Raw genomic sequence first — 13,174 nt, forward strand, 5'->3', positions numbered from 1 at the left:
TTGAATTTTGATTTCTTTTTAAGCTCGGTTCAATACCTTTTTTAAGAGGAAGGCAAACTCCATTGTCGAATAGCAAAAGTGTAATGGTCACGAAAAACGTGATCGACATCTAGTTTCGAAAGTAGAATTTCATATTCAGATTTCCCTGCGGAATCTAAAAATTACTTTTGATCTAGTTTTCTTAAATTGCGTTACTTTAATAAAAAAAAGTTTCAACCATAAATTGTTCTAGAATTCAAAAAGCTTTAAGGGCATCTATTTTTTTTCTTTGAAATTCAAAAATTGAGTTTTTTTTCTTCAAAAAAACAAGTCGGTATTTTTTTTCTGTTCAATTGAGCTCATTGACTTTTTTCCTGTTGGCTATGTTTTGGAATCCCAAAAAATAAAAATAAAATTATTTCAGTGCCGAGAAAAACTGGTCTGAATTTATCCGTTTTTCCCACTAAATGATACGAACTTCACAATTGACATGATGAGAAACAATGAATTTAATTATTCTGCAATTTGTAATTCCTGTTTCATACTTAAAATATTTTTAAAGGTATTGGTAATTATTGATTTCCCTAAGAATTGCGAAAAAAATAGTTGAAAATTAATTCAGATGTTGAAATTTCAGAGTTTCAAAGTTGGAGCAGCAGAAAACGGTTGCTGAAGACGAGTTGAGCAGAGTCAAATCGCAATCAGTACAGGACAGAGTCGCATTCGAAGACCAGCTGGCCGAAAACCGTCAGAAGGTCCGTTTAGAAGAAGAGCAGAAATACCGACAGCTGGAAGACAAACTGAGATTGGCCAATAAGTCGAAAGAAGACGCAGTTAGTTATGCTAACCAACAAACTAGTTTAGCTAACCAGTTGCAGTCAAATGTTAATACGCTGACGTTGGAAAATGAGTCACTGAAAAGACGCATTGAAGAGCTAACACAGGAGGTGGCGAATAAGGCGACAGAGGTTAATGTGGCAGTTATGAAGACTAAGACTGAGTTCGCCAATCAGATTGTTAGGCTGGAAAGTGAGAATTCGTCGTATCAAGAAGTCAAACATCAAAACACTGCACTGGAAAAGAAAATGAAAGGTAAACAGAATGAGTTTAATGGTCCAGAAGGGGAGTGGAGATTGGATTTTGGTTATCGATAAGCAGTCAAATTACTAATTATTGGTGCAAACTTAAACGCCAACTTTCAATTTTTTGATCAAAAACAAAAAAACCTGCATTTTTTCTCGAACATCTAAACCATGGACTCGGGACTTAGATCTGTCTTCGTTTTAATATCCTTTGTTGACGCTTGATTTCTTTGTTACTGTTTCAGAAAAATCCGACGAAATCACAAACCTTCAAAGCCAAGTATCAGCTCTAGAATTTGAAATAGGAAGAATGAAGGACGACGAAAGACAGCGAGTAACTTTGCTGCAATCTGCCATCCAGAATTATTGCCAGACCACGCCAAAAGCCAGTTAGAGTAAAAGAAAAGAGAACAACCAGTTTGTCAGGAAAAATGAAACTTCCATCTAAGCCTGTATATTTGTTTGTGCATATTGATAGCTGTAGACTACAGTGTATAAAGCTTTAATTGTAAATTGTTTGTTTCAGTTAATAAATTCTACTACCTGAAAGTTGAAGTTAAGCGTCGTAAGGCATGGAAAGGTGAGGAAGCAAAAGCAGACCAAAGTTTTGGAGATGTACTGTTCACACTACTCCTTCTAGATGGCACTCAGTATGAACTCATTGTTGGCGACCGAAATCTTCGTCGAGCCTTGTTGAGGGCAGCGCAATATCTGCAGCGCTCTAATTGCTCCGACCATTGAAAATGGGTAAGAACTTTGTATTCGGGTGTTATAGTTTTTTTTGCTTTTTGTTTCTCCACGCAAAATCAGTTACCACAAATAATGATCGGACTGGGTTGAGTGATATACCATATAAAAGCCTGTTCAGTGGTAATTTGAACCACAATAAAAAATTTCCAAAAAGTACCTAATTTTGAGAAAAACCGGTTTGAAGTTTGATTTTTTTGTCTCAATTCGAGCGAATAAAGCAAGCGAGCAGACTTTCAAGCTGAATAATGCCTAATTTAAGGGCTTGAAACTTAATTTCAAAAAATAAAACTAGTTTTTGAGTTTTTTAGCTTCATTTTGGAAACAAAAACTTAAAAAACAATAATTTTTTAAAAGATTTTCTAGTCATTTCTTAAAAATTTTTGTCCAATTTGCCCATATTAGTATGATTGTCTAATATGTCAAAAAAAATTTTACGTCAGATCCTTTTATCACCAAGCAGAAAAAACAACATTCATTTGGAAGAAAGTTTTCGTAACCGTAGTTGTCTGAAGACTATGGTCGGAACATTCCGTGTTACTTGCCCAGTAACCGGCTATCCTTGTTGAAATTTGGTTTTATCGTATTTTTCAAGATGTATTATTATTTTCAAGAGTAATGAACGTATTAAAGACTCTTATATAGGTCTTGCTGATCGACATCTGATTTTGAGAATGGAAATTAATTATCAGATTTCCCAGCAAAATGAAAGTTTCAAGTGTTGTTCCAGTTTTCTCAAATTGGGTTAATGTTGTCATAAAAGCGCCAAGCAGAAATATTTCTAGAAATTCAAAAAGTTTGAAGGGAATCTATTTTTTTTCCGTTGAAAATCGAAAGTTGAGATTTTTTCAAAGTCAGTGTCGTTTTTTTTGTTACATTGCGTGCATTACTCTTTTTCAATCTTCGCTTGGCTATGTTTGCATAATCAAGGATGTTGCAACTGGTTACTAGACTTTTTCACGTAAATAACAGAATTTGTTTTGTGTCGTCCTGAATATACATGTGCGTCCTATTTTTTTTGTCAACAGTCTAATTCTTGAATGCTCAGTAAACGTTAGTAAAATATGCTCATCCTTATTCTTGAATGCTCAGTAAATTATATCTTGAAATTCGAAAAGCTGTGATACGATATAGTTTGTGTTCGAGCTGGAAACTTGAAAAATTTGAAACTTTTTCATGCAATCCTTTGGTTTCTTTGTTCTTTAGAATTGTCCTACTGTTTGTTGGCTATATGTTTTCGACTTCGTCGCGTTCGGATTAATTTTTTTCGACTTAATTTTTCGCAGTTCAGTTTGATGCATTTTATAGAGCTCAGTAATTTTTCGAAGGTAAGTTTCATCAAGTGATTTTTTGAAGGTGAGTTGCGTTTTTTTGGCTTAAACTAACAATTTTTTGCCAGTGATTCAACTTGTTTAATAGAGTCACGTGTATCATGTTTCGTAGTGAATTCAAACTTCTATGCGTTCCCGGCCAATTAAGCCTGGAGGTAACGAATATGCCTGGAACGGCAAAGGTCCTGGGCTTAAACCTGACCAGAACCTGTTTTTTTATGAAGTGGAAATATTCGGTTTCAAATAAAATTGTCAACCAATTACTTGTCTGTCGACCTATCTGTTATTAGCCTTATTGTTACATCTAGGAAGCGTTTTGTTTTAGCTGTGTCCATTTTTTTGTTGCTTTTAGTGATTGATTTACTCCTAAAATTTGTAATTTAACTTACCTTGACTACATCTTCCGTTTTTTTTGCTTCGCTTAAAAAAATTTTCGGCCTAAATAATTAATGAACTGATTTTGGGTCGTTTCAAGGAAAACTATTTTAACAATCCCCTGCACTTTTCAAGTTGGTTGTATGTTTACCAATCGCTTTGTTAATTTTTTTGTTATAGATTTTTTTTCAAGTTTTATTTAGTTTTTCTAACGGGGAACCATTTGAAAGACCGCCTAATCCCTTGTGTGCCTGCATACTCCCCTAGAGTTTCTCTTTACCTGACCCTTTTGCCTCAAGCCTTCGCAAAAGTCTGTGGGGGATTATTTGACCAATATTTTTGATACTTTTAAGTTTTCTCGAAAACTATCCCTCTCAATTTAGAGTTTTTCGTTTCATTGAATGGAACAATTTAAAAAGCTCCCTGCATAAGTGGCTACGGCCCATTTCTTACACAAGTTTATGGCTCTCGGATTAGCCAAATATTTGATTGTGACCGATTTGTGAATCTTTTTGACTTTTCTCGAAAAATAACCTCTTAAATCTGATATCGAAAACTAACCTGTCAGATCTGAGATTTGGTTTCTTTTGAAAGAACAGTTGCGGAAGGCTCATTTGCTTATACGAGTCTGCCCACATTTTTCTGAAACCAAAAGTTAATGGCCCTCGGAAAAGTCAAAGTTTTGATTTTTCGGCCGTTTTGTTTCAAAATTTTTTGACTTTTCTTGAGAGCTACCCTCAAGTCTGAGTTTTTGGGTTCAATCGAAATTTTAGGCTGCATGAATCTCTTCTGCATAAGCGGCTACGCCCTGTTTTTTCACTCGAAAAAGCTATGGTTCTCGGAAATATCAAATTTTTGATTTGTTGACAGTTTTTTGGAATTTTCTCGCTAAGTATTCAGTCAAAATTTATATCATAGTTTTAATCGAAACCATAGGTTTTTGAAAGCGTATCTATACTACTGGCTGTCCCCAGATTGCCTAATAAAAAAATTGTGGTCTACAAACAGTTCAAACCTTCGACAGTTTTTTGGGAATTTTTTTCAATTTACGCTAAAATTACCGTACCAACTCTCAGGTGTTCAACCGAGAAACCAGGATTGGGGAATTTTAACTGCTTAAGCAGCCTCAACCTGCTTTTTGTCGGAAAAATATATGGGTGTTGGAAAGTCTTTTGACCGTTTTTAGAACTTAGACCGTTTTTTGGAAACTTTTTGATTTTCCTAAAGTTTGCACAATCAAATCTGAAATGGAAAGTTCAATTGATAGAACTGGTTGCGATAGTTGTTCCTGCAATAGCGGGGAGTCTTCAATTTTTTCTACAAAATGTTTCTGTAAAATGTTATCTCCATGAAAAAATTGATTATCACAAAATTTTCTACTTTTCTCTCTGACTTTAGAAGAGAAACAGCTAAGGCTTCGGGCAAATCCGATTTTTGAAACTTAATTTTTCTTGCCGCATCAGTATAGCAAATTCATTCAGTATCAAACATGTATCTCCAGCTTTAACTGAGCTGTTAATTTTTTATAGATGAACTAAAAATTAGTTTCCCTTAGTTTTTATCAATATTTAAATTTTTTTCGACTTTTTTTTATGTCTGTGTTTCCGCTTCGCCTCTGTGTAGTAACATTTTTTTGAAAACACTGCACAGCAATTTTGCACATAATTGTCTGCGTTTAGCTTACACAATCTAATTAACTTTTCGGTTGATCCTGAAGTTTTTTGGTTCTTGTCCTCTGCCTTTTCTGCAGCTTTCTTCAAATTCTTTTTACAGTTTTTGTAGCTGTTGTGTACAACCGTTGTTTTATCTGCTTCGTGATTATCAAATTTAAAATAGTTAGTAGTGCGTGTGGATGATGTGCACCATAATTTTTACAGGAAAAACAGCAAAAATCTGCCTCATTTTTATAGATTGTTTTCTTTTTGAAAATCTTATTTTCATTTTCAAGTTTTTCGCGGCTCTTACACAAAATGAAGTTCATGAATATTGCCACTTCATCTGTTTGTATGTAAATCAAAAATTAATTTATAGATTGGTTGATTGTCAGTTGAACCGACTATATTTTTTCAGTCAAATTTTTTTTCTCGCAAGTGTCGGAAAGTTCCGCTTCGCTTCCGTCGAAGGTTTTTATTACAGTGTTGGCCAAGAGTATAGTTTTGGGATTCCATTTTAAGCGAAATGAAGTTCATTTGGTTTCGGGAACATTTTTTTTACTTTTCAATCAATCAAAAAAGAGTAAATTTTGCAAAAAGAAACTCCTAAATTTTGGAAAATGAAAGACCTTTCACTGAGCTTTAATTCGTTACGCCTAAATTAAATTGTTTTCTTTTGTTTTTTCAGTGTTTTTACAGTAGTACGACTTAAGCTAGCTTTTTTTTCAAAGCAACTGGCTAATAAAAACGCAAAAATGCTCATTTGTTTTGGCTTTTTTCTGCCGCATAGCTTTAGTAATCGCGTGTGTTTATCTGCTTTATTGGTGGCTGGTGTTTCTAAAAAACCAAGTGCACATACCGCAGATGCGGGTACCTGAGACACTTAATCTACAGGTTGAGAGACCGATTCCGGAGTATGGCGTTGATTTTTATTTTCAAAGCTTCTTTTTGCTTTTTTTTACCTTAGTTCACTTTTCAGATCCAATTTTTGGATTTGTCGCTTGTTTTTGCGAATGCGCAAGGCGAGAGGTAGGCAAGGGCAGTCCAAATCAAAACAGAGCAGAGCAATGAAAGTCAGGGCAGCGCAAGGCAAGGCAAGATATAGTTTTTTTTTAAATCTTTATCAGGACAAGGCCAATGTGTAGACAGATTGTCTTGAAATTTTGAGAAACACGTATATTTTCTAGATATGTATCACTAAAGCCATATTTAAAACGGCTTTTTGAAACTTCTTATAAGTTTTAGCAATTTTTTGCATTATTTCCCCCTCCGAAAATTTTAATCCCCCAAATATTGTTAAGCTTGCGATTACCGGGTAGTGGGATTAGCGGCTTCCTTGGATTAGCGGCTTCTCACCAATTTTTTACCAAAAAGTTATCGTCCTCGGAAAAACCATTGTTGGAAATTTTTTGAGCGTCTGTTTAGATATTTTTATGTTTTTTACCAAAACGTACCTTTTCATTTCTGATGTGCTCTGTTCAATCCGAAGCACGGGTTGTGGAAAGCTCCTTTGCATACTCAACTACGCCTAAATTTTTTGACGGAAAAAAATTATGTTCTCGAGAATTACCCTGCCGAACATGGCTTCAAACAAATATACAGGTTTGGCGAAACTCTTCTGCGTAAACGAGCACTCACAAATCGATTGCACAAAAAGTTATTGTCTTCTTTCATTTTTAAATCTTTTTCAGGACAAGGCCAAATTTGTAGACAGATTGTCTTGACATTTTGAGAAACACGTTTATTTTCGGGAAACACGACTTTTTTGGGTTAACAACTAGTTTAACACAATCAGTTGAATCACTTATGAGCGGGTACTAGCTGAGTGAATACTAATTTACTATTAACTGCTGGGTCGGTGGTGCTTCCACAGGGTAGTTTCATGGGGACCTGAATTCTGTTAGAACTTTTTACAAAATCAGTTTTTTTTTCGGCTCAACTGGTGTCTGGTCAAAGATTGTCGGTCTTGTTTCTGCTTCGTAAAATTGATCAGTTTGTAATTTGAATTCCAGGTTTATTGCTTCGCATGTTAGTTTAGAGTTCTTTTCCGGCAAAAATAGTCATTTTGAAAATGTTTGGGATTTGGCTTTTATTTTTTTTAGACACTTTGGAAAATTTTATTACTTTCCGCGTAAAAATTAGTGTTTTTCTCAAAACCCTGATATCGATTTTCAAAAAAGGGTATCCATAAAAAGACCGCCTACATTTGTTTTGTGTCTGTTTTTCCCACAGGTCTCTTTTTAATTCACCACAAATTCCTTTGAAAAAGTTTGTGATATGAATATTTGACCCATATTTTTGACTTTTTTCGTTTTCTCAAAAACTAACCTACCAAACCGGAGGTTTTTGTTTCAATTGAAAAAGCGGGTTTGGATAGCTCGCATTCATCAGCGGCTACGTTTAAATTTTTTCGCACCTAAAATTATGGCCCTCAGAAAAGTGAAAATTTTCGTTTTTGACCATTTTTGAACTCATTTTTAATTTTCTAATTAAGTACTAATCTCCCAAAACTAACCTCCCAAAAGAAATATCGGGTAGTGGTAAGCTTCCCTGCATAAACGGCCTCTCACCAACTTTCTACACGAAAATTTTTTGTCGTTATCGTCCTCAAAAAAATCATTTTTTGGATTTTTTGAAGTTTGCTTATACTTTTTTATGAGTTTTACCAAAACATAATTTTTTTCTGATATGTTGTATTAAATTCGAAGCATGAGTTGTGGAAAGCTCCTTTGCTTACACGACTACGCCTAATTTTTTGACACACGAGATTATGGGTCTTCGAAAAGTCAAATTTTTTTTTGAGCGCTTACTACCCTGCCAAACCTGGGTTTTTGGGTTCAATCGAATTTACAGGTTGGGTGAATTTCATCTGCGTAAGCGGCTGCGCTCAAACTTTTACCGCTAAGCGGCTGCGCTATCTAATTTTTTTGACTGTTTTTTGGACTTTTCTCGATAACTATTCTGCCAAACTTGATATCATAGGTTTATTTGACACAATATGTTGTTGGAAGCTTTGTAACTTGCTACGCCCAGTTTCTTTTGAAAAAAAATATGATCTTCAAACAAGTAAAACTTTTAGAATTTCGACCGTTTTTTGGCATTTTTTTTCTACTTTTTTTGACAATTGCGGTGCCAATTCTCGGGTTAAGTGTTCAATCGAGAAACCTGATTTTGTGAATCTTCCCTATTCTACCGACCACGACCTGCTTTTAGCAGAAAAAAAAATACGGGCTTCAGAAAGTCACGTTTTTGAACTTTGACCGTTTTTTAGAAACTTTTTAAATTTTGAAAACATACCCTATGAAATCTGAGATGAAAAGTTTAATCGAAAGAAGCGGTTGCGCGATTTTTTCCTGTAGCAGCGGCTACTTTTTTGTAAGAGAAACGTTATGTCTTTGGGAAAATTCCAAAATCTCAAATTTTCATTCATCATGATTTGATTTAGTAGATGACCTACTAAGGTTTTTGGCGAAGTCCAGATTTTGAAATTACGCATTTTGTACCGCATCAGTAGAACAAATTCAAAACATCAAAAACGTACTTCCATCTTCAGATGGGCCCTAGGTGTCCTTCATCGAGTTATACGAAAATTTTGGTTCACCTAGTTTTAAACATTTTTAATTTTATTTGCCACATTTTATAGTTGTGTTGTATCGCAAGTGGTGCGAAGCTCCGCTTCGCCTGTGTGATTTTTTTAAACATCGGGTATTTGTGCCTGGAATGGACTTCTATCGCGAAACTTAAAATTTTGGTAGACCTAGTTTTACATAATTTTTTTTCATTTTTTCGACCTAAGTTTTTTTTATTGCTTTGCAAGTGGTGCTAAGGTGCGCTTCGCCTCTGTGTAAACACAGCTCGTCGGTTTATGGTTTCATTTATTACTAGGTAGGGAAGCCGTACTTTTGCGATAGAGGGTCCTATTAAATACACAGGGTTCGCCTCCAAATCGATTATTCGATACATAATCTAAGAAAAGATATCCTACTCCTGCTCCGATCAGCTTGCTTCTGATACATGCTTACTTTATACGATCGGATTAAAACTGCTAATTATGTTCAGTAATAAATATTTTTTGTTGGCTAAGATGTTTTTTTTTGTTTTTTTTTTCTTCAAATTTTGTTTGTTGTTGCCTCTCAAGATAAGTATTGCTCATTAAACTAGCGCGAGCTTCAGCGAACGTTAGTGTATTAGTACGTACCTTCTTTTTTCTCACCTAACTCGCAAATTAAAGAGCTCATTTGGCATTTGGTGACGTTTTTGCTATAATCCAAATCATGATCTGTAGCATTGAAAATTTCATAGCATTTGTTCTCTGCTTTGTTTGTGGCTAGCTTTGTGGTACAGACAAGCGTCCGTCGCTGAGTGGTTAGTGCGTTTGGCTTTAAATCTCTAAAGTTGAAAAATCGAATACGATAGGTAATCAAATTTTTGATAATTCGAAGCTCATTTCGAAATTTTTAATTTAACTTCATAGAGCTGCTTTTTTGTCGTGTTCTCGCTAGTTTTTGCGAAGCGCAGCTTCGCCTCTGTGTCATATTTTTGTGTTTTTACCGTTCATTTTTATTGGTCCGACTTTCGATACGAATGTAACGGAATATTTGTGCTCGGGGGGGTTTTTTTTTTCTTCAGACAAATTTCGACTTTTTAACTAGCCATTTTTGACTGAATCTTTTATATCATTCGAAAATTATTGTTGTCCTGAGCTCAAATTTGAAAAGTTTTTTCACCTGTGATCATTTTTCGTAGAGTTACGGGGGTTTAAAGATTGCCATTTTGGCCAATTCGGGACAATTCACTCGCGATATATTTCGCGCTATTATTTCGTAAGCGGAGAGTTAATTCGTCTTAGAAATCATTCCAAATTGGCCAAAAGAAGCTTATTTGCCATAATTGGTTTGTTACAAGGAGCGAAATTTATCCTTTTGTACTTTATGTGGCGTGTGGGGGGATGATTTTCATGAAAATTTTCAAATTTTAGAAGTTTTTTTTCCTTTTGCTTTATTTCATTGAATTTTTTTTTAATATTATTACTGCTCCATAAACCTTAAAAGGCAGTCGGAATATTCAGGGCTTCGCCCTGATACGAGCAGTCTTGTTCAAGTTTAATTTTACTTGTTGGTAAATGGCAGCGTATGAGAATGGGCTTGATTTTAAATATTTCAAGTAAAATTGACAAATTTTTATTGATTCGGATTTCCTAGTTAAAGAAATGCTAAATCCTTTATCATTTGTTCCTGAACCATCTTGTCTATTAATATATCTTAACCTAATTTTAATCTGCGTGTGCATGAAATCGTTTTGGGAACTGATAAGTTAAAAGGCTGAATCAAATGAACAGTCAGGTCCCCAGTTGCCATTGACTTAGTTTTTATGCTGTAACAACTAGAAGTTTGGCAGGCTGTGAAAATGAGTCCAAATATAGTGTAAATACGTAATAGTGCCCAATTTTATAACAATTCTACCATCTGAGAAAGAATTAACAATAAAAAAGAACATTATTTTCGTATTTTTTCTATTTAAAAAAATTTGGGGGAGACAAGCTTAGTTTCGTAAGCGTTTGGCGATGAAATTTTTAAGAATGACCTTCATGTACTACTCAATGATGGCAGTCAAGTTGCGTTTTTTTTTGAAAATTTTTTCAGTTTTATAGAGATATAAATTAGTGAACTAAATTTCGCTGTAAATAAAATGTATGAGAGTTTTCCCAGTCTTGCCGTGTTTGATGAGAGTGCACGGCAACGTGACCGGAAGGGTCACTCTGGTTTACTTCTGCTATATTGTGTATATATTTGAACAAACTTTCGTCCATTACTAATTGCACAGTTTGTTCACGTTGAGTTAGCGATACACATGATCCAATAAATTGGTCTTCTATTTTATGGTAGCAGAAATATTTCGCACTCTCTTCCTCGTTTTGCATGTGTTTTCCCATACAGTGATGTGGGCATTCCCGTGCGAGGGCGTGAACTAATTGCACTGAAAAAATGTTCAGACCTCCCCAGCAAAAAAACTCGAACTCATCAATCGGGTACTCTTCTTTGGTCGTCCCGTGCCGACCTTCTCGAGTTGAAATTGGAATGATTTCAGATCCACAATGAGCTCCGGTGTAAAATGAGGCGGCATTTAGTTGACGAGCTGCTACTGTGATATTTTTATCAAATTTTGCAGAATTTTTGTTAGCTAGGTTTTGGTCATAAAGCAACAACTCCTCGAGTTTACCTGGAAGCAAATAAATGTCGTCGTCCGTTTTAATTAAGTAATTGGCATGTGAACAAAAACACGATACGACTTTGAGCCCGATAAGAATTTTGTACGTAGCCGAGTAGTATTCTTCGACGCTATTGGCCACGACAATATCTCCGTATGTTCGGCTTTCAGTTTCAACCAATCGCAGTTCTGAATATGTGTTTGGTTTTCCGAGAAGAAAAAACAGAGTCCAGTTTCCTTTTAAACTCACCTTTTGGTAATTTGAGAAGTTTGCGTAAGTTTTTCTGACCATTTCTCTTTTATCTGGACTGTTAAACCGGCTGTGAACGAAAACAACTCTCAAATTTTGGAGGTGTTCTGGACAGAATTGAAAGTCAGAAGAAAAAGGAAGAATAATGTTTCCCGGTTCGGGTAGTTTTCGAATGGGAGCGTCTTTGTGAGTTGTTTTTCGAGGCATCCAGTCTGTCTCAAGACACCTAAGCTTCCGAGCTATTTGAACCGACAACTTTTTTGTTTCAGAATTGTCTTCCACATTAGAAGAAAGTCCCACTAGATAATTGTTGATGCTTTTGAAATATATCGTACCGACACTTTCGTCGGTAGTTTCAACTAGTAGTTTTGTAATACAAATTAGGCCAACAATAAAGAGGAAAGCAAAAAAGCAACGAAATATGTTGTTCATATCGATATGAACAGATAAACAGAAAGCAGTTTAAAAATTAAAAGTTTCAACTAATTTAAAAAAAACGAAGCAGGAATTAGATTTTGTCAATGCAATAGACGCAAGCTTGAAAAACAAATGATATTTTGCCTTGTGCCAAAAAAATCTGTAGCCGCACCATGTTGCGGCTCAAATGATAAGCGTTTGAATGATTGTTTGAATAATTTCACATCGAATGTGATGTAATAAATAACTAAAAGTACGAATTGACGTCTCCAGAAGAAAGTGAAGGAAGAATAAAATCAAGAAATAGCAAGTGGAGTCGAATTTGATAAGATATCAAATTTGAGTCTGCTTAGAAAGTCGCAGCGCAAATGTAGAAACCCAAGATTGTGTTATATTTTTGAACGCACAAAAGGCAATAAATATGCAATGAAGCTATATAAAAGCAAGAAATCAGCTTTGAGGCGAGTGAACAATGTAAAGCAAATGCGCATATATGTATTTTAGTCTTTTAGTGTAAAACAAAAAACTTTGGTGCAAATTCAACATTGAACGTTTTGACATGGTATATCTAGTCACCGATTTGTGTATCCGACAAACGTAGCCTTGCAACCGATTTCATGATTAATTCAGCTATCTATGAAGCTGAAACGGCGCCGTACTGAACGTTACTGCTCGTTTTAGGGCTATGTATACCAGGTTTTGACTCCTCTCAAATAGTTTTTGGTATGGAAGTTTTGGATAAACTAAAAAGGTATCTAAGCATGAAGTTTATCCAACACTTTCTTACCAAAAATTTTTGAGGATCAGCTAAATGGCAGTCGAAACCTGCATGGCGTAGCCTTGATACGAGCAGTCTTTGTTGCGGCGACCTAGGTGGTGTTTTTTTATTCAGTCTCTTTTCGGATCATACTAAATGTTTTTGATGGAATTATTTAAAACGAATTTGGTGAAAATTTTTTGTCTTGAGCTAAAATTAATTTTTATTTTCTATCTCTGATTATTTTTGTAAACATACGGGGGTTTGCAAATGGCTATTTTGGCCAAAATGGAATAACTAACGCGCAGAGAAATTGCAATCTTGCAACACACTTAAGCGGCAGCTAATGCGTTTCAAATCAAATTGAGGCCAGTAAT

At 35.1% G+C, this 13,174-nt stretch overlaps 2 protein-coding genes across 2 annotated transcripts in view; both read left to right on the forward strand.

Moving 5' to 3' along the window:
- The window catches only part of LOC134841889 (leucine-rich repeat-containing protein 45-like), a 449,626-nt gene extending 448,025 nt beyond the window's left edge, over nucleotides 1-1,601 (forward strand). The window contains exons 9-10 of the mRNA XM_063857953.1: nucleotides 617-1,071; nucleotides 1,307-1,601. Coding sequence (XP_063714023.1) covers nucleotides 617-1,071; nucleotides 1,307-1,455 — 604 coding nt within the window. The 3' untranslated portion in view covers nucleotides 1,456-1,601. The remainder of the gene's footprint in view (nucleotides 1-616; nucleotides 1,072-1,306) is intronic.
- The window catches only part of LOC134841890 (uncharacterized), a 263,656-nt gene that overhangs the window by 89,454 nt on the left and 161,028 nt on the right, over nucleotides 1-13,174 (forward strand). The window lies entirely within an intron of this gene.

The sequence above is a fragment of the Symsagittifera roscoffensis genome, chromosome 3 (genome assembly GCF_963678635.1).
Source record: "Symsagittifera roscoffensis chromosome 3, txSymRosc1.1, whole genome shotgun sequence".
NCBI lineage: Eukaryota > Metazoa > Xenacoelomorpha > Acoela > Convolutidae > Symsagittifera > Symsagittifera roscoffensis.